The 23,806-nt window shown below is 40.0% G+C and overlaps 1 protein-coding gene across 6 annotated transcripts in view; it reads right to left on the reverse strand.

The window, feature by feature from the left end:
* zfyve28 (zinc finger, FYVE domain containing 28) overlaps window positions 1–23,806 on the reverse strand; it is a 198,392-nt gene that overhangs the window by 72,729 nt on the left and 101,857 nt on the right. For 5 of the 6 annotated variants that reach the window (XM_072257589.1, XM_072257590.1, XM_072257591.1 and 2 more), the window contains one exon: window positions 10,720–12,072. In XM_072257589.1, coding sequence (XP_072113690.1) covers window positions 10,720–12,072 — 1,353 coding nt within the window. Of the gene's footprint in view, window positions 1–10,719; window positions 12,073–16,992; window positions 17,263–23,806 lie in introns of those variants that run through there. The other variant, XM_072257594.1, reaches the window with a different exon arrangement.

Genomic DNA, 23,806 nt, shown 5'->3' on the forward strand with positions numbered 1-23,806 from the left:
TACGACCTTATGGTCTGATACATAATTGATAATCGGGTTATTATTACATGCACTGAGATATAGTGAAAAACTTTTGTTTGTATGTCATCCAAACCATTCCTTGCACCAAGGCTCATCAAAGTGGGAGAAGAGGAAAAAAAAATACAGGAGATAGCGTTGCAGCTACAAAAAAAAGTACAGTACGAGGTATTAGTATAGTGCATTGAAGTCTGTAGAATTACCTACATATGTAAAGGAGGAGAAACAAGTCACTCAGTCCCTCTTGCCTACTCCACCATTCAATAAGATTGTGGCCAATTTGATTGTAGCCTCAATTTAGCAGCAACCTTTCACCCTCTTACTCAATGAAAATCTTCCTGCTTCTGCCTTAAACATTCAGAACTACAGCTTCTGCTACTTTGAGGAAGAAAGATCAAAAGACTCTACACCCTCAGAAAAATTGTGTTGTATCCCAGTCCTAAAAAGTTTGTTATTTTTAAATCCTACTTCAAGATTTTCCCACAACAGAAAACACTCTCCACAACCATCTCTGCAAGAACCCTCGGGATTCAATCCAATCTTCTCAGTCTTTTAAACATGGGACACAAACCAAGCCTGTCCAACAATTCCTCACAAGACAGTCTGCCCATTCCAGATATTATTCTTCCAAAAATAAGAATACCGTAATCAGTACTTCAGAAGTGGCCTATGATAATGAAGCACAACCTTAACCTTCCGTCTTAATTCCACTTACAATAGAGAATATCACGTCGGCTTTCTCAATTACTTGCGATACCTGTGTATAAGGCATGAATCACACACAAGGGCACCCAGGCAAATCATTCCTCAGTCTCTCATATTTTGATAATGTCATTTTAAAAATATTTTTCCTGCCAAAATGGACAGTTACACATTTTTCACCACATACTGCACTCTCAAGAGCATTTGCTTAACATACGCAACCTCTCTGTACATTTTACTGCCTGCTTTATCTATTATGTCACCTGCAAATTTAGAATCCATGACCATAAGACATTGGAGAAGAATCAGATCATTTGGCCCATCGAATGCTCCTTCATTCAAAGATGCTGATTTTTCATCTCACCCCATTCTCCTGCCTCCTCCCTGTAATCTTCGATGCCCTGATTTATCAAGAACCTATCAACCTGTCTTAAGTATACCCAATGATTTGGCCTCCACAGCAGTGTGGGGCAACAAATTCCACACATTCACCACCCTCTGGCTGAAGAAATTCCTCTTCATCTCTGTTCTAAAGGGACATTCTTTTATTTTGTGGCTGTGCCCTCTGGCTTAGACCCTCCTCTAATGATTAGAAACATCCTCTCCATGGCCACTCAGTCTTGGCCTGGGTAAAGACCCCAGTCAGTTTGGATTGGCAACAACACCTCCTCCACAATCTCCATCAGCACAGATGCACCACAAGGCTGTGTCCTTAGACCTCCTGCTCTATTCACTTCACACTTATGACTGTGTGGCTAAGCACAGCTCCAATATCATATTCAAGTTTGTTGATGACACCACTGTTATAGGCTGAATACAGGATGGTGATGAATCAGCATTTAAGAGGGAGACTGAAAACCTGGCTGAGTGGTGCCATAACAACAACCTCTTACTCAATGTCAGCAAGACTAAGGAGTTGGTTATTGACTTCAGGAGGTAAAAACCAGAGGTCCAAAAGCGAGTCCTCATCAAAGGATCAGAAATGGAGAGGATCAGCAACTTTAAACTCTTCGGTGTTCTCATTTCAGAGAACCTGTCCGGGGCCCAGCACACAAGTGGAATTAGGAAGAATGCACAACAGCACCCTTACTGCTATAGGAGTTTAAGAAGATTCGGCACAGTATCTAAAACTTTGAAGAACTTTCAAAGATGTATGGTGGACAGCATATTGATTGGCTGCATCACAGTTTGGTATGGAAACAGCAATGCCCTTGAATGGAAAATCAGACAAAAAATAATGGATACAGCCCAGTCCATCACAGGTAAAGCTCTCCCCACCACTGAACACATCTACATGGAGTACTGTCACAGGAAAATGGCACCCCCAAACACTAAGGTCATGCTCCCCTCCTGCTGCTGACATCAGGAAGGAGGTACAGGAGCCTCAGGATTCCCACCAGTATACTCAAGAACCCCTCAACTACCAGGCTCTTGAACCAAAGGAGACAACTTCACTCGCCCCATCAGTGAAACGTTCCCATGGACTCACTTTCAAGGATCCTACATCTCATGTTTATTGCTTATTTATTTACTTTTAATTATTATTTCTTCTTTCCTTTTGCATTTTCCAACTTGCTGCCATCTGCAAACTGGTTGTACGTCCAGTTGATGCGGTCCTTCATTGATTCTATCACAGTAATTGGATTTATTCACGTGGTGTGAAAGATCTGATGGCACTACTTATCTGGTGATAAACACTACTTATATTGGTTATCCAGTCCAAGAAAGCAGACTTAGAAACTTATGCCTCAGCAGGATCAAATTGATACGCGAGAAGAGACCGCTCTTACACTACTTCTCTTGAAGAACTCCCTCATCCGAAGTTTTAATTTAGTAATCAATGATACACTAACTCCAGAGCTGGAAATTCTTAGCAAAGATCAAAACGAGCTCACCAAAGGTATGCACAGCCCACAGAACCACTGCCTTGCAACTCCAGTGACAAGGCCTTAATTCTGACCTCCAGTGCCGCCTGTGTGCAATTTGCATTTGCCCTGAGACCACATTGGTTTCCTTTGGGCGCTTTGATTTCCTCCCACATCCCAAACATATGTGGGTTGGTAGGTTAATGGCCACAATAAATGGCTCTAAGTGTACGGTAGAGTCTACAGGGAACTGATGAGGGTGTTGGGAGAATAAAGTGGCTTGGGGAGGATCAGTATAAAAGTGGATGTGTTTTGGTCAGTAAGAATTTGATGGGTGAAAAAAGATACTTCTGTGCTGCCTCATTACAACGATTAATTTTACCAAGATCTTCCTCATTTTTGAACTCCAATCCCTTTACAATAAAGACCAACATACCAGCTAGTTTCCTAGTTACTCGTTGTACCCGTATGTTTTTGGATTTGCTGCCTTTGGGAAAAATATGAGTTGGGAGAAGGGTAAGTAACCTGCAATAGAATGTAGATTAAGTGAAAGAGCAAGAAAGTTATGAGATAGAGTAGAATGTGGCAAAATCCGAAACACTTTAAGGGTCCTATTACTGTATATTCCAGCCAGGTGGTAAACATGTGCATAGCAAGATCCAAAAACATACATGGGCAGCCTCATAATTTTGTGTGGTTGTGCGCATGCATGTTTTGTTGCTGAAACTACTTTTTCTGTTACGGTCTTATAGGAGGCCAGATTTGGCATTCCAGTGCTTCTAAACTGAGAAACTGCACCAGTAGCATTATCAATCATTACAGTTGCGGCAACCAGGTCAAGTAGATTGACATCAAGAGCAGCTGACATGCCAGAACTGATATGATCAACTGATTCTGGCTATCCAATTAGAACCATTACTAGTAAGTGCTCTCTCAAGACAATTCATGAGCTAATTTACAACTTCCTTATCGATTCCAGAGCTTCACTTCAGCAGATTTTCCTCTCATGAGGATTTTATTAAGAATATTCCCAAAGTCACAAACATATCAAACATCTAACAGCTCACCAACTTAGTTATTACTTTCATCACTACTTAGACACTTTTTTTTCCAGAAACCATGTAGATTGGCAGTAATGGCCTTGAAGTTTATTAAACCCAAGAGTTTGAAATCCTGTACTCAAAATCTTATTATTATGTAGTTGGTTTGTGTCTGAGAATACTCTGTAATTGAAAACAGGATGTCCAGAAGCCACATGGAATAGACGTGACAACTATAAATTGAATAAATAAGAAGCATTTGACTTCAACTTTATTTTATTTTGGGAAGTAACAGAAGGAAAAAGCCATTATGGGTTATGTAGCATGGTGTAAGTTTGTTTTGATAACACTGTGAAGCATCTTGATGGAAGTTTAAGATTACAAGCCATATAACTCTTCAAACCACCCTCAACAAAGATAATGGCAACTCCAGCTGCATTGACAAAGAGTCATATTCACAGAACAGTTCAATACAGAAACAGGACCTTTGGCCCATCTAGTCCATACCAAACTATTAATCTACCGAGTCTTGCCCATTCCTCAGGAATGACTTCAAGAACAAAAATAAGGTGGGGGGGGGAGGAGTACAAGCAGACAGGTGGGGCAGGCTTTATTTACAACCTCACCACTTTGGTAAAGCAACCAAAAGTGAGTAGGAAGCTGGATGATCGGAAAGCTTTCAAAATCTAACAAAAGGTAACTAAAAGCGCTTTCAGAAGGGAAAGGATGAAATATGAGGGCAAACTAGCCAATAAAATAAAACAGGATACTAGCAACACACACAAAATGCTGGACGAACTCAGCAGGCCAGGCAGCATCTATGGAAAAAAATGCAGTCAATGTTTTGGCCCAAAATGTTGACTGTGCTCCCCCCCCCCCACAAATAGATACTGCCTGACCTGCTGAGTTCCTCCAGCATTTTGTGTGTGTTGCTTGGATATCCAGCATCTACAGATTTCCCCCTGTTTGTGAAGCAGGATACTAAAAGATTTTTCCAGTTACACAAAGAATAAAAGGGAGGTAAGAGTTGATATTAAGCCACTGGAAAATGATGCTGGTGAGGTAGTAATGGGGGACAAAGAAATGGCAGATGAACTTAAAAGTACTTTTCATCTGTCTTCACTGTGGAAGACACTACCAGTGTGCCAGAGGTCCGTGAGTGTCAGGGAGCAGGAGTGAGTGCCATTGCTATTACAAAGGAAAAAGTGCCAGATAAACTCAAAGATCTTAAGGTGGATAAGTCACCTGGACCAGATGGACACTTAACTTTAATAATCTACCTTATTCTTCCCTTCTACCTTATTGTGTATCTGCATTGCATTTTCTCTGTAACTGTAATACTTAATTCTGTTCACTCATATTGTTTTACCTTGTATTATTTAATGTACTATTGTAATGAACTGATCTTTATGGATGGCAATCAAGCTTTTCACTGTAGCTCAATACATGACAAAAATTAAGCAACCCTCAGCCTCTTGTGATACTGTTCATTGGAGCCTCCATAACTATTATGGTCCCTATTTTCAGTCATCCCACACGGAAACATCAACTGCCCTAACTATTCTTATAAACGTGCAATTAACAGGAAGCCAATTTGATAAGCAGTACTTGTTCTTCCAGATCCCCGGAGTAGTCCAAGTGTAAAAAATTATCCACAATCTTCCCATCAATCAGACTGAGATCTTATTCTATGTGGAACAACACAAGATTCATATTTGCTGTCACAAACACAAAGCAGCAATAAGCAGCAAAAGGAAATGTTTAAAATTTGGCAAATTGTGAAATTAAAATTCTTTCCAGTCAAATTTTAAAGATTTAGTTTTCACTCTTTGTTTATGCAGAACCACAGCTCATTTTTCTATGAAGCTTTCAAGTTGTAAAGGAATGGTGCAAAAATGAGATAATACATCCTAAAATTATACCCTAAATTGTTGGATTACAAGATTTGAAGTTAAAAGACAAGAATTCTGTACTATGATATGGACAATTTAATTTATTTTTGCAGGGATTATGCAATTACTGTGTTACACTTCACAAACCCAGACTGGTCCATTAATACCCACTGCTCAAGTGCTTATCCTTCACTTTTAACAAGTCATTATTTTGTTACTTTACACATAGCAGGTTGGCAAATGGCCACATCGAATTTGACTGGCTAATGCAACTCCCTGCCATAGAACTATTTTACTCACACAACACTGTGTTATGAGATGTTTGTATATCCTATTGTGTCATTCAATTTACCACATAATTCTTTAAATCTAATCCTATCAGCAGAGAGGATCTCCCCCCACCAACCCCGCCCCCAATACTTGTTAGCATGATGTGGATTAGCCAACACCAAGCACAATGGACTCAAGTTTCAGTTCACAATGTATCATTTAGCATTATCTCTCAGACTTCAGTGTAATCTGTAATACTTAGGTCAGATGATACTGTATTAAGTATTACAGATGTCACCGGAGATTGAAGCCTGCAGGGTACCACCTGTAACCTTTGGAATAAATTGATGTCAGTGAGAGCAGAATAACAAAAACATAAAATGTCTTGAATAGGATTTTTTTTGATAAATAATTGCTTTGGCTAATTTCCTTTATAGATAGCAACACGCACACAAATTGCTGGAGTACCTCAGCAGTATCAGGCAGCATCTCTGGTAATGAATAAACAGTTGACTTTTTTTAAATTACTATTTGAGCTTTCAAAGAAATTATGCTGCACAGATCAATGTTTCCAAATCTTGACAGAACTGAAAACAACCAAGCTTGGATGTGAACGAAAAACTAATAAGATTGTGTGGAAGCTAGGTCACCAAATACCCCACCAGAAAGTAGTGCTTTCTACAGTCTACAAAAGGCAACAAGAGAACCAGGTAACAGGAATTCTGCAGATGCTGGAAATTCAAGCAACACACATCAAAGTTGCTGGTGAACGCAGCAGGCCAGGCTGCACCTCTTCCTAGAGATGCTGCCTGGCCTGCTGCGTTCACCAGCAACTTTGATGTGTGTTAAGAGAACCAGGTTATGGATTCATGTCTGACTTCCAAGAGTTGAGCATATAACCTCAATTACACTTAAGTGCCATTTTGAGATGAATTTTACACTAAGGATCTCAGCTGTCATCTTAGATCCTGTTCAACTGACATTAAAACACAGAACATTACAGCACAATAATTCAAACCAGGATGTTTTTATCTTATTTGTTAATAGAAATACAGCGTGAAATAGGCCCGTCGAGTCATGCTGCCCAGCACAATTTACAATGACCAAATAACCTACCAAGTGGTATGCCTTTGGACTGTGGGAGGAAACCCGAGCAGGAGGAAATCCATGCAGTCGTGGGAGAAAATGTACAGACTTTTTACAGGCAGAGGCGGGAAATTAACCTGGGTCACTGGTAGTGTAAAGTGTTGATTTAATCACTATGCTACTCCAAGTTCAATCACAAGATCACAAGACAAAGGAGCAGAAGTAGGCCATTCGGCCCATTGAGTCTGCCCCACCACTCCACCATGAGCTAAACTATTCTCCCATCTAGTTCCAATTTCTGGCTTTTTCCCAATATCTCTTGATACCCTGACTAATTAGATACCTATCAATCTCCTCCTCAAACACTCTCAATGATCAGGCCTCCACAGCTGTATGTGGCAACGAATTCCATAAATCCACGACCCTCTGGCTAAAAAAATTTCTCCTTATCTCTGTTTAAATTTCTCCTCATCTCTAATTCTAAGACTGTGGCCTCTTGTCCTGGACTCACTGACCAAGGGAAACAGCCTTTCCACATTTACTCTGTCCAACCCTTTCAACATTCGAAATGTTTCTATGAGATCCCCTCTCATTCTTCTATACTCTAATGAATACAGTCCAAGAGCCGACAAATGCTCCTCATATGTTAACCCCTGCACTCCAGGAATCATCCTCGTAAATCTTCTCTGAACTCTCTCCAACATCAGTACATCCCTTCTAAGATAGGGGGGCCAAAACTGCACAGTATTCCAAATGAGGTCTCACCAGTGCCCCATAGAGCCTCATCAACACCTCCTTACTCTTATACATTATTCCTCTTGAAATGAATGCCAACATAGCATTCGCTTTCCTTACTGCCAATCCAACCTGGTGGGTAACCTTTAGGGAATCCTGCACGAGGACCCCCAAGTCCCTTTGCACTTCCGATTTTTGAATTTTCTCCCCATCTAAATAATAATCTGCCTGATTATTTCTTCTTCCAAAATGTACAACCATACCTTTCTCAACATTGTATCTCAACTGCCATTTCTTTACCCACTCTCCTAAACTGACCAAGTCTCTCTGCAACCTTTCCGTTTCTTCAACACTTCCTGCTCCTCCACCTATCTTGGTGTCATCCGCAAACTTAGCCACAAAACCATTTAATTCAATCTAAATCATCGATATACATTGTAAAAAGAAGCGGCCCCAACACCGACCCCTGTGGAAAACCACTAGTAACCGACAACCAATCAGAATAGAATCCCTTTATTCTCACCCTTTGCTTTCTGCCTATCAGCCAATGCTCCCCGAATCCAATATCTTTCCTGTAATTCCATGGGCTCTAATCTTATTAAGCAGCTTCTTATGCGGCACCTTATCAAAGGCCTTTTGAAAATCCAAATACACAACATCCACAGCCTCTCCCTTGTCAATCTTATTTGAGATTACCTCAAAAAATTCCAGTAGGTTTGTGAGGCAGGATCTTCCCTTCATGAAACCATGCTGGCTTGGGCCTATCTTGTCATGCACCGCGAGGTATTTCATAACCTCATCCTTGAGGATCAACTCCAATAACTTTCCAACTACTGATGTCGGACTAATAGGTCTGTAATTTTCTTTTTGCTGCCTCCCTCCATTCTTAAACAGGGGAAGTACATTTGTGACCTTCCAGTCCTCCAGAACCATGCCAGAGTCTATTGATTCCTGGAAGATCATTTCCAATGCCTCCACAATCTCCAAAACCACCTCCTTCAGAACCCGTGGGTGCACCTCATCCAGTCCAGGAGATTTATCTATTCTTAGTTCATTTAGCTTCCCAAGCACTTTCTCTCCAGTAATCTTGACTTCTAGTAATCTAGAAATCTAATCCTTTCATCCTACATACAGTAGCCCTCAATTTTTCTATCATTTGTTAACAGACTGTTGTATTGTGCAAGTCCTTACAGAGAGGACATTTCTGCCATGAGTCATGAGACTTTCTGATCCTTGGCTGGTGAAACTCAAAACTAAATTCCCTTTAATTCTTAAAAATGCAGAAAACGTCTGATAACTTAAACTATTTGGAAATCCAAATGATCCAGTATCTGGCTCACTAGGTGATGATCCGAAGCTCCCCTTCTCTCTCCTCTCCCCGCTGCCATTGAGTAGAAGATACAAATACCTGAACACACATACCACCAGGATCAATGACAATTTTTATCCTACTGTTAAGACTACTGAACATTGAGATGGATTCTTGACCTCACTACCTACCTTGTAATGGCCTTGCACCTTATTGTCTGCCTGTGCTGCACTCTTTCTGTAAAGGCAGCACATATTCTGTTATTGTTTATCCACCTTCATACACCAGGTCCTGGTTAAAATTAGAATATGGAAAAGGGACCATTGAGCCCACTGAGTCAGCACCAACTATCAACCATCCGTTTCCACTAATCCCATTGTATTCTATCCTCATGCAGTGTCCATCAACTTCAAAGAGATTTTATCACTCACAAACCCACAAGGAGCAATTTAAAAACCAATTAACCTACACAGCTTTGGCAGATGGGAGAAAACTGGAGCACCCAGAGAAAACAGGGAGACCGTGCACATTTCTCACAGACAGTACCAGAAGTCAGGATTGAACTAAGGTCTCTGGCACTAAGTACCAGCCACTGAGTCACTCTCCTATCCCTTCCAATTCAACTGGTTCAGTTTCCCCACACTACCTTGAAACATCAGGGTCACTGAAAAATTTATTATTCTGTGTGATTGCAAATTTTTTTTAAAGATTCGAAAGTGAGTTGTTGTAGAACAATAGCAATAGCCTGGAAATTTTACAGTTCAGCATCAAAATCTTGAATATTCCAACTGAATAGAGTTTTACTGTAAAATAGGTCAATTAATATGGTTTAAATAGATACAACAAATCAGAACTTTGTTTTTTTCATCATAAACTGACATTGCACCACCACGTTCAAGAACATTTACTATCCCTCAACCAATAGACTCTTGAACAAAAGGGGATGGCTGCACTCACTTAAGGACTGTTATATTATTTCATGCTCGTTATTTATTGTTATTTATTTATACCTGCATTTGCACAGTTTGTTTACAGTTTATAGTTCTTGTTCAATAGATTTGCTAAGAATGCCCACAGTAAAAGAATCTTAGGGTTGTATGTGGTGACATGTATGTACTCTGACAACAAATTTTACTTTGAACATTGGGTGTGGTGATGTTGAGGTCAAATTGCAGCTTCTTTTTTTCTGTAATATAATATTAGATTCTGTTCCCAAAAAGGTAAAAATAATGAAGCATCTTTCATGATTTCTGGACCTCAAGTGTGGTCACATTTATAAAAGAGTAATCAACAGCCAATTTACTCATTGTAATATCCCAAAAACAGTAAGCGTGACAAGCAGATAATCTGCTTGCGTGAAGATAATTCACTGTATACTGAAGACAGTTTCTTTCCAAGAGAGGGAGAGTTGAAGATCAGAAGGCAAAGGCACAGCCACAGCATTCAAGGATGCTCCTTTAGAATGGAGAGGATGTGGAATATCGTTAGTCAGAGAGCTGTGAATCTGTGGAATTCATTGCCACAGATGGCTGTGAATGCCAAGTCATTGGGTTTATTTAAAGCAGAGGTTGATAGGTTCTTCATTAGTAAGGGTGTTAAAGGTTACAGGGAGAAGGCAGGAGGATGAGGGTTCAGAGGGAAAATAAATCCTCCAAGATTGAATGGCAGAGCAGATTTGATGGGTCAAATGGCCAAATTCTACTCCTACGTCTAAAATACTAATCGAAGTATATATCCAAACTCTTTATAGTACAAATATTGAAACTAAAGCTGAAACGGTTTCAAGTGAGAAACATATCTACCTTTGCTCTGTTCTTTTGACTTCCAAAGGGTCAGTGACCTCCAATTCATTCTTCACAACAGGCATTTCAACATTTTCCTTTTCTCCATTTGTCTGTGTCCTATTTTCTACCTTATGCTGTTGGCAACAGATGTCCATTTCCATTTGCTGCTCTCCTTCTGGGTATTTTCCTGAGGATTGTGCCAGGCACTTGCATTTTGAGTTTGTATGTTTCTGTTTGTTGATAGCCCCATCTGTCCATGATCCACTGGGGCTCTCATTTCCTATCTTTTCCTGTGAAGCTGAGGCACAGTTCATTTTATGTTGGTCAGACATCTTGGAGTTCCCAGAATCTACAAAGCCATTGTCAAGTCTACTGTCTTGAGGGACAGTGCAGTGCACACAGAGATTTATTCCATTTTCCACATCAGCACTGCTTTGATTTGAGAACTCCTCTGAAGAAACTGGGCAGCTGCCAGAATCACAATTTATTGCATGCTCTGCTTCAGAGGAACAACATGTGCACTGAGATTTGGGATTAAAGATAACAGTTGCAGAAATTTTCATTCCACCAGTCCTATGAGCTATTTTTTCTGCAGTTTCGCTGGGCTGTATATCATCGGTCCCTGCATTCCAGCCATTGAGGTAAGAACTGGATTCAGCTGCATCAACACAATTACAACAAATTTCCAATGTGTCACTTTTTTTTCCGCTGGCTTGCCCTTGCAGAGGTAGTGAATCATTATTGCTTGGTCTGTGCAGTACCTGTGTTGCTTGTACTGTTTCCTCACTACTACTATTCCTTGGCGTGTCTGTCTCCTCTTGGTGGAGAGGCAGCGTGTCCTCCTTATTAGATGGGCAAGAATCTCCAATCCAAGTAAAGGTTTCTTCTGGTTCATCTGTTCCAGCCAAGTCCTCACCTGCTCCAGCCAAGTCCTCACCTGCTCCATCCAAATCGTCCATGAAAAATACTCGTTCTTCTTCCTCAGCTTCATGCCTTACCCCAGAAAGTTCAAGAAAGGTTGAATTTGTGGAGCTCCCCAGTTTGGAGATATGTTTCAACACAGGTTTGTGAGCTGGCGACTGACACACGCTTGGTGGAGAGAGAAGACATGACATTTCATCCCCTACCCTGTGAACCATTAAGTTCAGCTGCTCCAGCTCCTCCTCATCATATTGCATGGAACAAGCAAGTTCAGCTTCTGTATTTTCAGCTTTTACACAAAGTTGATCTTGAACAAGTTTTTCAGGAACTTCTGATGGAGGGATAGCAGAGCATATTTTGGGGTCAACTGTAAATTCACCATCCTGGGATATGCAGAGATTTCTTTCAAGTGTGTGCAGTTCATCTTCTGATAAGGTCTGCAGAAGGTCCCTAATTAGGGAGAAAGTGGAAATAAGAATTGAAGAAAAGTGAATGATATTACACAAAATCTATCCTAAATAATTCCTTCACATTGCCAAGAACTTCAAAAGGAGAAAAATTAAAACCCAACTGTTGAAGCCTTTTGATTAAAGCAGGTCAAATGCTGGAGAAGCTCAACAAGTCAAGCAGCATCTATGGAGGGGAATAAAGTCGATATTTCTGGCGGACAAAGTGTAAGTGCTAGGCGATGCCGTCTCCCAATCTATATCGGGTCTTACTAATATACAGGAGGCCACACCGGGAATACCGGACACAGTACGTGACCCCAACAGACTCACAGGTAACATGTCGCCTCACCTAGAAGGACTTTTGGGGCCCTGAATGGTAATGCGGGAGGAGGTGTAGGGGCAGGTGTAGCACTTGTTCCGTTTACAAGGATAAGTACCAGGTGGGAGATCAGTGGGGAGGGACAAATGGACAAGGGAGTCGCATATGGAGCAATCCCTATAGAAAGCAGGAAGTGGGGTGGGGGGGGGAGAGGAAGGGAAAGATGTGCTTGGTGGTGGGATCCCTTTGCAGATGGCAGAAGTTTCAGAGAATTATGTACTGGATGCAGAGGCTGGTGGGGTAGGAGATGAAGACAAAGAGGAACCCTATTCCTGGTAGTGTGGCAGGAGGATGGGGTAAGAGCAGACATATGTGAAATGGAAGAGATGTGGTTGAGGGCGGCATTGATGGTGGAGAAAGGGAAGCCCCTTTTGTTGAAAAAGGACATCTCCTTTGTTCCAGAATGAAAGGTCTCATCTTGAGAGCAGATGAGGCAGAGGAATTGAGAGAAGGGGATGACAATTTTTCAAGTAACGGGGTGGGACAATGTATAATCCAGGTGTGTGTGTTTCTCACTATCTTCTTGCCCACCCATCGCCTCCCACTGGTGCTTCCATGGCCTTTATCTCTTCCCAGCTCTTTATTTCATCCCCTCCCCCTTCAGGTTTCACCCATCACATTGTGCTTCTCTCTCCCCTCCCCCACCTTTTAAATCTACTCCTCAGCTTTTTTTTCCCCTCCATTCCTGCCAAAGGGTTTTGGTCTGAAATGTCAACTGTACTCTTTTCCAAGATGCTGCCTGGCCTGCTGAGTTAGAAACACAGAAAACCTACAGCACAATACAGGTTCTTCGGCCCACAATGCTGTGCCAAACATATACTTACTTTAGAAATTACCTAGGGTTACACATTGCCCTCTATTTTTCTAAGCTCCATGTACCTATCAAGGAGACTCTTAAAAGACCCCATTGTATCCACGTCCACCACTGTCGCTGACAGCCCATTCCACGCACTTACCACTCGCTGCGTAAAAAACTTACCCCTAACATCTCTGTACCTACTTCCAAGGACCTTAAAACTATGCCCTCTCGTGTTAGCCATTTCAGCCCTGGGAAAAAACCTCCAAGTATCCACATGATCAATGCCTCTCATCATCTTGTACACCTGTATCAAGTCACCTCTCATTCTCTGTCCCTCCAAGGAGAAAAGGCCAAATTCACTCAAACTAATCTTGTAAGGCATGCTCCCCAATCCAAGCAATATACTTAAAAATCTCCTCTGCACCCTTTATATAGTTTCCACATTGTCCCTGTAGTGAGGTGACCAGAACTGAGCACATTACTCCAAGTGGAGTCTGAGCAGAGTCCTATATTGCTGTAACATTACCCCTCGGCCTTGAACTCAATCTGACGGTTGATGAAGGCCAATACACCGTATGCCTGCTTAAGTACACAGTCAACCTGCGCGGCAACTTTTGAGTGTTCTATGGACTCGGACCCCAAGATCCCTCTGATCTTCCACACTGCCAAGAGCCTGGCTATTAATACTATATTCTGCCATCATATTTGACCTACCAAAATGAACCACCTCACACTTACCTGGGTTGAACACCATCTGCCAGTTCTCAGCCTAGTTTTGTATCCTATCAATGCCCCACTGTAACCTCTGACAGCCCTCCACACTATCCACAATATCCCTAACCTTTGTGTCATCAGCAAATTTACTAACCCAACCCTCCACTTCCTCAGCCAGGTCATTTATAAAAATCACAAAGAGTAGGGGTCCCAGAACAGATCCCTGAGGCACACCACTGATCTCCATGTAGAATATGACCCATCTATAACCACTCTTTGCCTTTTGTGGGCAAGCCAATTCTAGATCCACAAAGCAAGGTCCACTTGGATCCCAAGCCTCCTTACTTTCTCAATAAACCTTGCATGGGGTACCTTGTCAAATGCCTTGCTGAAATCCATATACACTACATCTACTGCTCTACCTTCATCAATGTGTTTAGTCACATCCTCAAAAAATTCAATCAGGCTCGTGAGGCATGACCTGCCTTTGACAAAGCCATGCTGACTATTCCTAATCATATTATGCCTCTCCAAATGTTCATAAATCCTGCTTCTCAGGATCTTCTCCATCAACTTACTAACCACTGAAGTAACTCTCACTGGTATATAATTTGCTGGGCTATCTCTACTGCCTTTCTTGAATAAGGGAACAACATATGCAACCCTTCAATCCTCCGGAATTTCTCCCATCCCCATTGATGATGCAAAGATCATTGCCAGAGGCTCAGCAATCTGCTCCCTCGCCTCCCACAGTAGCCTGGGGTTCCTCCAACACTTTGTGCATGTTGCTCGGATTTCCAGCATCTGCAGATTTTCTCGTTTCTGATTAAAATTCATTTGGATGTGTGTAGTGTGGATGTGAATCCGGAGTTCTGAACATTGTATGTAGTTTCAAAGAAAGCATTGTCCATACACTGTAAATATGGAATTGTCCTTTCAGGTTTGGCACAGAGAATATCGAGCCCCACTTTGGGCCAGCCAGACCTTTCAACCAAAAGTGTCTCAATATGATGCCTGCTAAACCTTGTTTTGTCGAATAAAGAAGCTGCTTTGTACCCAGCAGTACTTTTCTCCAGTGACTTAATTCATGCAACAGTAAGTGCGGACAGAGCTCAGAGGCCACTTTATTTGCTTGTTAATGCAAATATCTAATCAGCCAATCATGTGGCAGCAACCCAATGCACAAAAGCATGCAGACATGGTCAGTAGGTTCAGTTGTTGCTCAGGCCAAACATCAGAATGAGGAAGAAATGTGATCTAAATGACTTCGACTGTGGAATGATGATTGGCTTGAGTATCTCAGAAACTGCTGATCTCCTGGGATTTACAAGCACACCAGTCTCTGGAGTTTACAGAGAATGGTGTGAAAAATGAAAAAAAAACATCCAGTAACTGGCAGTTCTGTGGGCAAAAACATCTTGTTAATGACCAGAAATCAGAGGAGAATGGCCAGACTGGTACAAGCTGACAAGAGGGTGATGGTAAATCAAATAAACATGCATTAAAACAGTGGTGTGCAGAGGAGGACTTCTGAATGCACATGTCAAATCTTGATGTGGATAGGCTACAGCAGCAGAAGACCATATTGGGTTCCACTCATGTACCTAATAAAGTGGCTAGTCAGTGTATATTGCATGATATTTAATAAAGGAATAACATTAAACCTTTGCACTGTAGACCAAAAACACAGTTGGACTCATTCACTCTAGCGATTTCTTGATTAAAAAGCAACCACAGAATAAACATCTACCACTAGCAACCATATTTAAATTGAGCTGGAAGTTTCAAAAGCAGCATGATTTTAACAACCCAAGAGAATAACTATAATGTAATTTCAGCTGATTCCTCTGAACAACCATGCCATCAAACTTGAAATGTTTATGTTAATGGCTGAGAATACAACTGCTCTGTGCATACAACAGCAAAGAAAGCACGGCACTTCATAGGGCCACAGGGAGCCAACAGAAACAGAATAGAGAAATACAAAACAAACAGATGCTTGAACAGGAGGTGTTGAAGGTAGCGCAGGACCTATATGAAGAAGCTAATTAACATCAATGAAAGCCAGATCCATGGGGGATTACAAAGAATTTGGAATTAATAACTAGGGAAGAACCCACAAACTATTCCCAAGGATGTTTTCTTTAAAATCAGAGCTCAAGAGCTCAAGTCTAAAGAATGAACAAACTAAAAGTAGAGTGGTGAGCAAGAACAATACAGTTAAACAGTGTGAAAAGAAACAAGTGGGCAGATCTATAGGTCAGGGTTCTTGTAATAAATCTTAAAGCTCTAACAATAGTCATTTGTGCACTTCCTTAAAGCAACAATGACATGACAATTTAATAAAACAGTGCTCAAAGGTTTATAGCAAATATTAATTCGTTTCCTTTTAATTTCAGAGTCAGGTTTATTGTCACTGACATTAATCAAGAAATTTGCTTTGAGACAGCTGTAAAGTGCAGGCATAGCAAATTACTATATTTACAAAATTAAATAGTGCAAGAGAGGAATAGCAAGGTAGTGTTCATGGGTTCAGAAATCTGATGAAGAGGGGAAGCTGCTGTTCCTAAACCAGAGAGGGTGGGTATTCAGGCTCCTGTGCCTCCTCCCTGATGTAGTAATGAGAATTATAAAATTAATCAGCTCCATCATGGGTACTAGCCTCCATAGTATCCAAAACATCTTCAAGGAGCAGTGCCTCAGAAAAGCCACTTCCATCAGCAAGACCCCCCAGCAGCGCCCCCCCCCAGCACATGCCCTATTCTCATCATATACATGTAATTCATTTTTTTCTCTATATTTGCCATGTACTGCAGCCACAAAATTAACCAATTTCTTTCTTTCTTTTTCCAATATTTTTATTGATTTATATATAGAATACAGTCATATTATAAAACAAAAGAAAAAATATAATACCAGATACAGTATATTGAATCACATTAAAGAACTCCTTACTCTATACTCATATAAATTAGATTAATTTGCATATTAAATATAAACAATTTTATTTTTAAAAATCTACACCCACTACCAAAGTCGAAGCTCTTTGGGGAAAAAAAGAGAAAAAAACTCACCAGATAATAAAATATGCTATTAACCAACTTCTGTACTTTAACGAGAAGTCAAAAATTATGAAAATAATTTTAAAAAGGCCCCCACAAATTTTGGAAAATCTTGGTTAGATTCAGAAATTGAACAACGAATCTTTTCTAAATTTAGGCATGCCAGAACATCCCATAACCACTGAGCATGATTAGGCGGAACAGCATCCTTCCATTTAAACAAAAGCGCCCTCCGAGCTGTAAGAGAGATAAAAGCCAGAATGTGCAAATCAGATGTCTTTAAAATGATATTTTCTTTCCAACAATACCAAATAGGGCAGTCAAAGGATTAGGCTTAAAATTTACTTTGAAGAGTACAGAAGTTTGGAATACTTCCTTCCAATATTTTCCAAGACTTGGGCATGTCCAAAACATATGAATAAATGAAGCTTCTCCATTGTTACACCTATCACAGTAGGGAGATATATCCATATAAAAATGAGACAACTTATCCTTGGACATATAAGCCCTATGAACCACTTTAAATTGTAGGAGGGAATGACGAGCACATAGCGATGAAGTATTAACCAATTTAAAAATCTCATTCCAAATTTCTTTAGAAATTGAAGTCTGTAAATCTTGTTCCCAAAGATTTTTGATTTGGTCTAAAGAATCATTTCTCATTCCCAACAACATATCATAAATATTGGATATTGAACCATTATAAAATGATTTCATAAATTAAGAATTTTATCTAATATGTTCTTATCAGGACTATTAGGAAATGTACATAATTGAGATCGCAGAAAATCTCTAATTTGTAAGTACCGAAAAAAAAAATGAGTTTTTGGTAAACTATATTTAGTTGACAATTGTTCAAACAAAGAAAGACTTCCTCCAACAAACAGATTCCAGAAACATGTAATGCCCAATCCTTCCCATTGTTTAAAAACTACATCAGTCATAGAAGGCTTAAAAAAATAATTTTTTAAAAAATGGGACTAGAAAGGGAGAATCTCAATAAACCAAAGTGTTTTCTAAATTGTATCCAAATCCTCAAAGTATGTTTGACTACCACATTTTCAGTTATCTTACTTAAGGATAAAGGAAGTGAAGATCCCAAAAGAGAGATAACAGAAAATTTATTAACTGAGTTAGCTTCTAAAGAAACCCACCCGGGACATTCCTCATGATTAATATAGTATAACCAAAACCTGAGATTCTGTAAATTAGCTGCCCAGTAATAAAACCTAAAATTTGGTAAAGCTAAACCTCCATTCTTTTTAACTTTCTGGAGATGGACTTTATTCAATCACGGACGTTTATTTTTCCATATGTAGGAGGATAAAATAGAGTCCAGAGAGTCAAAAAAGGATTTAGGAATAAAAACCGATAAAGCCTGAAAGAGGTATATAAATTTAGGTAAAACATTCATTTTAATAGAATTAATTCAACCAATCAGTGATAACGAAAGGGGCGACCAACTTGATAATGCTCTTTTTATATAATTTAATAAAGTAAGAAAATTTTCTTTAAATAGGTATTTATAATTCTTAGTAACTGTTACACCCAAGTAAGTGAATTGGTTTCTTTCAATTTTGAAAGGAAGGTTAATATCAGTTAATAGCAAATTATTCAAAGGAAAAAGTTCACTCTTGTGTAGGTTCAGTTTATATCCAAAAACTGACTAAAACAAGGGAGTAAAGAAAGCACATAGGTAATGAAGTTTCAACATTAGAAATGTAAAGCAATAAATCATCTGCATAAAGTGAAACTTTGTGGACAGTACCCTTCCGTAAAATACCAGTGATATCGTTAGATTCCCGAAAAGCAATAGCTAAAGGTTCTAAAGCCAGGTCAAACAGCAAAGGACTCAAAGGGCACCTTGTCTGGTTCCACGTTGAAGTTTAAATTGTTTAGAATTCTGAGAATTAGTATGAACCCGAGCAAAGGGGGATAAATACAGTAATTTAATCCATTGAATAAAGTTGGACCCAAAATTAAAATTTTCTAAGATTTTAAATAAGTAATGCCATTCAACCCGATCAAAAGCCTTCTCAGCGCCTAACGATATCACACACTCCGATATCTCCTTAGAAGGAGAATAGATAACATTTAATAATCGACAAATATTAAAATGAGAATATTGATTTTTAATAAAACCAGTCTGATCATCAGAAATGATAGATGGTAAGATATTTTCCATCCTACGGGCCAGAACTTTAGATAGAATTTTAGCATCAACATTAAGTAAGGAAATTGGTCTATATGAAGAACATTCAGTTGGGTTTTTTTTTAAAAAGGATAAGCAAAATAGAAGCTTCGTAAAAAGATTGGTAACCTACCTACCTTAAAAGAATCTGAAAAAACTGAACATAAATGAGGTACAAGCAAAGAAAAAAGCCTTATAAAATTCTACAGAAAAATCTGTCAGGACCTGGAGCTTTCCCTAAATGCAGTGATCATACAGCCTTGGCTATTTCTTCGTGAGAAATATATCGATCCAACTGTTTTTGGTTATCAGCAGAAAGCGTAGGGACATTTTATTTGGTCTAAAAAATTATCCATTACAGTATTATCTTTAAGATCAGAACTATAAAGTTTAGAATAAAATTCTCTAAAAGTATCATTTATTACTAAATGATCAGTTGTCCTAATACCGTTAGCTTTATAAATTTCCTTAATCTGTCGTTTAGTACTAGAAGTTTTAATTTGGTTAGCCAATAATTTACCTGTTTTATCTCCATGAATATAAAGTTGACTTTTATTCTTTAGGAGTTGAGTTGAGTATGGTAATAAAAAATCATATTTAGTTTTAATTTCAACCCATCTTTTATATAAAATAGGATCTGAAGTCAAAGCATATTCTTCATCTAATTGTTTCAGCTGATTGGCTAAATTAATTCTCTCTTTATTAGCAAACAACAGGAATTCTGCAGATGCTAGAAATTCAAGCAACACACAAGAATGAAAAAAGAATGGAGGTTTAGCTTTACCAAGATCCACAAACCTGCCTGTCCTGGCCGACCTATTGTCTCAGCTTTCTCCTGCCCCACCGAACTCATTTCTGCATACCTCGACACTGTTTTATCACCCCTTGTTCAATCCCTTCCGACCTATGTTCGTGACACGTCTCACGCTCTTAAACTTTTCGATGATTTTATGTTCCCTGGCCCTCACCGCTTTATTTTCACCATGGATGTCCAGTCCTAATATACTTCCATCCCGCATCAGGAAGATCTCAAAGCTCTACGCTTCTTTTTGGATTCCAGACCTAATCAGTTCCCCTCTACCACCACTCTGCTCCGTCTAGCGGGATTAGTCCTTACTCTTAATAATTTCTCCTTTGGCTCCTCCCACTTCCTCCAAACTAAAGGTGTAGCTATGGGCACCCGTATGGGTCCTAGCTATGCCTGCCTTTTTGTTGGCTTTGTGGAACAATCTATGTTCCGTGCCTATTCTGGTATCTGTCCCCCACTTTTCCTTCGCTACATCGACGACTGCATTGGCGCTGCTTCCTGCACGCATGCAGAACTCGTTGACTTTATTAACTTTGCCTCCAACTTTCACCCTGCCCTCAAGTTTACCTGGTCCATTTCCGACACCTCCCTCCCCTTTCTAGATCTTTCTGTCTCTGTCTCTGGAGACAGCTTATCCACTGATGTCTACTATAAGCCTACTGACTCTCACAGCTATCTGGACTATTCCTCTTCTCACCGTCTCTTGCAAAAAACGCCATCCCCTTCTCGCAATTCCTCCGTCTCCGCCGCATCTGCTCTCAGGATGAGGCTTTCATTTTAGGACGAGGGAGATGTCTTCATTTTTTAAAGAAAGGGGCTTCCCTTCCTCCACTATCAACTCTGCTCTTAAATGCATCTCCCCCATTTCACGTACATCTGCTCTCACTCCATCCTCCCGCCACCCCACTAGGAATAGGGTTCTCCTGGTCCTCACCTACCACCCCACCAGCCTCCGGGTCCAACATATTATTCTCCATAACTTCCGCCACCTCCAATGGGGTCTCACCACTAAGCACATCTTTCCCTCCCCCCCCCTCTCTCTGCATTCCACAGGGATCGCTCCCTACGCAACTCCCTTGTCCATTCGTCCCCCCCATCCCTCCCCACTGATCTCCCTCCTGGCACTTATCCGTGTAAGCGGAACAAGTGCTACACATGCCCTTACACTTCCTCCCTTACCACCATTCAGGGCCCCAAACAGTCCTTCCAGGTGAGGCAACACTTCACCTGTGAGTCGACTGGGGTGATATACTGCGTCCGGTGCTCCCGATGTGGCCTTTTATATATTGGCGAGACCCGACGCAGACTGGGAGACCGCTTTGCTGAACATCTACGCCCTGTCCGCCAGAGAAAGCAGGATCTCCCAGTGGCCACACATTTTAATTCCACATCCCATTCCCATTCTGATATGTCTATCCACAGCCTCCTCTACTGTAAAGATGAAGCCACACTCAGGTTGGAGGAACAACACCTTATATTCCGTCTGGGTAGCCTCCAACCTGATGGCATGAACATCGACTTCTCTAACTTCCGCTAGGCCCCACCTCCCCCTTGTACCCCTTCTGTTACTTATTTTTATGCACACATTCTTTCTCTCACTCTCCTTTTTCTCCCTCTGTCCCTCTGAATATACCTCTTGCCCATCCTCTGGGTTCCCCCCCCCCCCCGTCTTTCTTCCCGGACCTCCTGTCCCATGATCCCCTCGTATCCCCTTTTGCCAATCACCTGTCCAGCTCTTGGCTCCATCCCTCCCCCTCCTGTCTTCTCCTATCATTTTGGATCTCCCTCTCCCCCTCCAACTTTCAAATCCCTTACTCACTCTTCCTTCAGTTAGTCCTGACGAAGGGTCTCGGCCTGAAATGTCGACTGCACCTCTTCCTAGAGATGCTGCCTGGCTTGCTGCGTTCACCAGCAACTTTGATGTGTGTTGCTCTCTTTATTAGCTTTTTTCTTAACACTTGCAGTATAAGAAATGATTTGTCCTCTAATATATGCTTTAAAGGCATCCCATATGACAAAGCTAGAAGTCTCCTCCACCATATTCTCTTCAAAAAACTTTAAAAACTTTTTTCCTCTCCAAGAACTTTAAGAAATCCTTGTCAGTTAACAAAGTTAAATTGAAATGCCAGAATCTATTTATCTGAGGAAAACCAGGAAGATGTATGGATAAAAGCACAGGAGCATGATCTCTTTATATTCACAAGATCAAACTAATGGAATCATTTGGCTATCAATAAAACAATAGTCAATTCTGGAATATGTATGATGAACATGAGAGAAAAATGAGTATTCTCTATCTGCTGGATTTAAGAAACGCTATATAACAACAATACCACATTTCATTAGAAACGAATGGATAAACGAAGCTGATTTATTAAGTGTCGCTGGTTCAGAAGAAGACCGATCTAAAACTGGATCTAACCAGCAATTAAAGTCTCCTGCTATCACCAATGAGTACAAACTCAGATCAGGCAAAAACAAAAAAAAACGCTCAAAGAAACCTGGATCATCTATATCTGGGGCATAAACATTAGTAAATACCAACAATTTATTCTCTAATTTCCCTGATACTATAACAAATCGTCCATTAGTATCAGAAACAACCTTGTGTTGAACAAAGGGAACTGTATTTTCTATAAAAATCGAAACTCCTCAAAGCTTTGGCCTGAAACTTGTAAGTACAATCCTTTCCATCGGCTAAAAAGGCGTGAGTTATCAGAATTGTGTACGTGGGTTTCTTGTAAAAAAAAATAACTGGGACCTTAAATTTTCTAACATAGGCAAAAATCTTATTTCGTTTTAAAGGATGATTTAATCCTTTCACATTAAGACTAAGTAACTTAATATTATAATCCATTTTATTATTATTTAAAAAGTTAAAAAGATCATCCTTAAGATGATTAATAAAACTAAACAATGACCTACGAGATAAGGAAACCAAACAACAGGTTTGACTAAGAATCCCAAACAGCTTCCAAGAAAAAAAACCCAAACACCCTCCCCCCTCCCAGAGAGAGAAAGTCGACCAAAGAAAGTCGACGTCTACAACTAATAGCGACAACCCCCCAAAAATCCTGCTGGCTTAGCTCCAAATAAATTACAAAGTTAGAAATTTTCCAACCTAGTCAAAACAACAGATAATAAAGAAACAGTTAATTCTGATATCAAAAACTCTGGAAAAGTATAATAAAAAAACAATATGGACACACAGAATATTGGCTCATTAAAATCTTATTCTCAAAGTAAAACCTTAAGAGGTTCTAAAAGAAAATTGACTACAAGATTCACCAGGGGCAAAATACACAATTATTCGTGTACGATTTTGTTAAACAGCTCTAACATGACACTTCTAAACTTAGCAGACAAAGTAATAGCACATTAAAATCTTATTCTCAAAATAAATCCTTAAAAAGTTCAAAAATAAAGAGTTAAGTACAAAGTTCAGCAAAGGTAAAATAAACAGTTATTCATGTAACAAATAATAAGCAATCACTTTATTGACTCTAAATATTCCTGGGCCTGGAGACTTGAACGAATCATTTTTGCGATCCATCCTGCAGTGTAATTTTGAGCTTCGCTGGATACCGCAGAGGAGGTTTAAAATCCTTGTTGTAGAACTCTGACATGACACTATTAAACTTAGCACGCTCCCTCATAATCTCTGCTGAGAAATCTTCAATGATTCTAATCTTTTTCCCATTAAAATGAATCATAGCTTTCTGACGAGATTCACGAATTATACGGTCCTTTGTTTGAAACTCATGAAAAGCGATTACCACTGA

This window comes from Mobula birostris, chromosome 5 (genome assembly GCF_030028105.1).
Source record: "Mobula birostris isolate sMobBir1 chromosome 5, sMobBir1.hap1, whole genome shotgun sequence".
Taxonomy (NCBI): Eukaryota; Metazoa; Chordata; class Chondrichthyes; order Myliobatiformes; family Myliobatidae; genus Mobula; species Mobula birostris.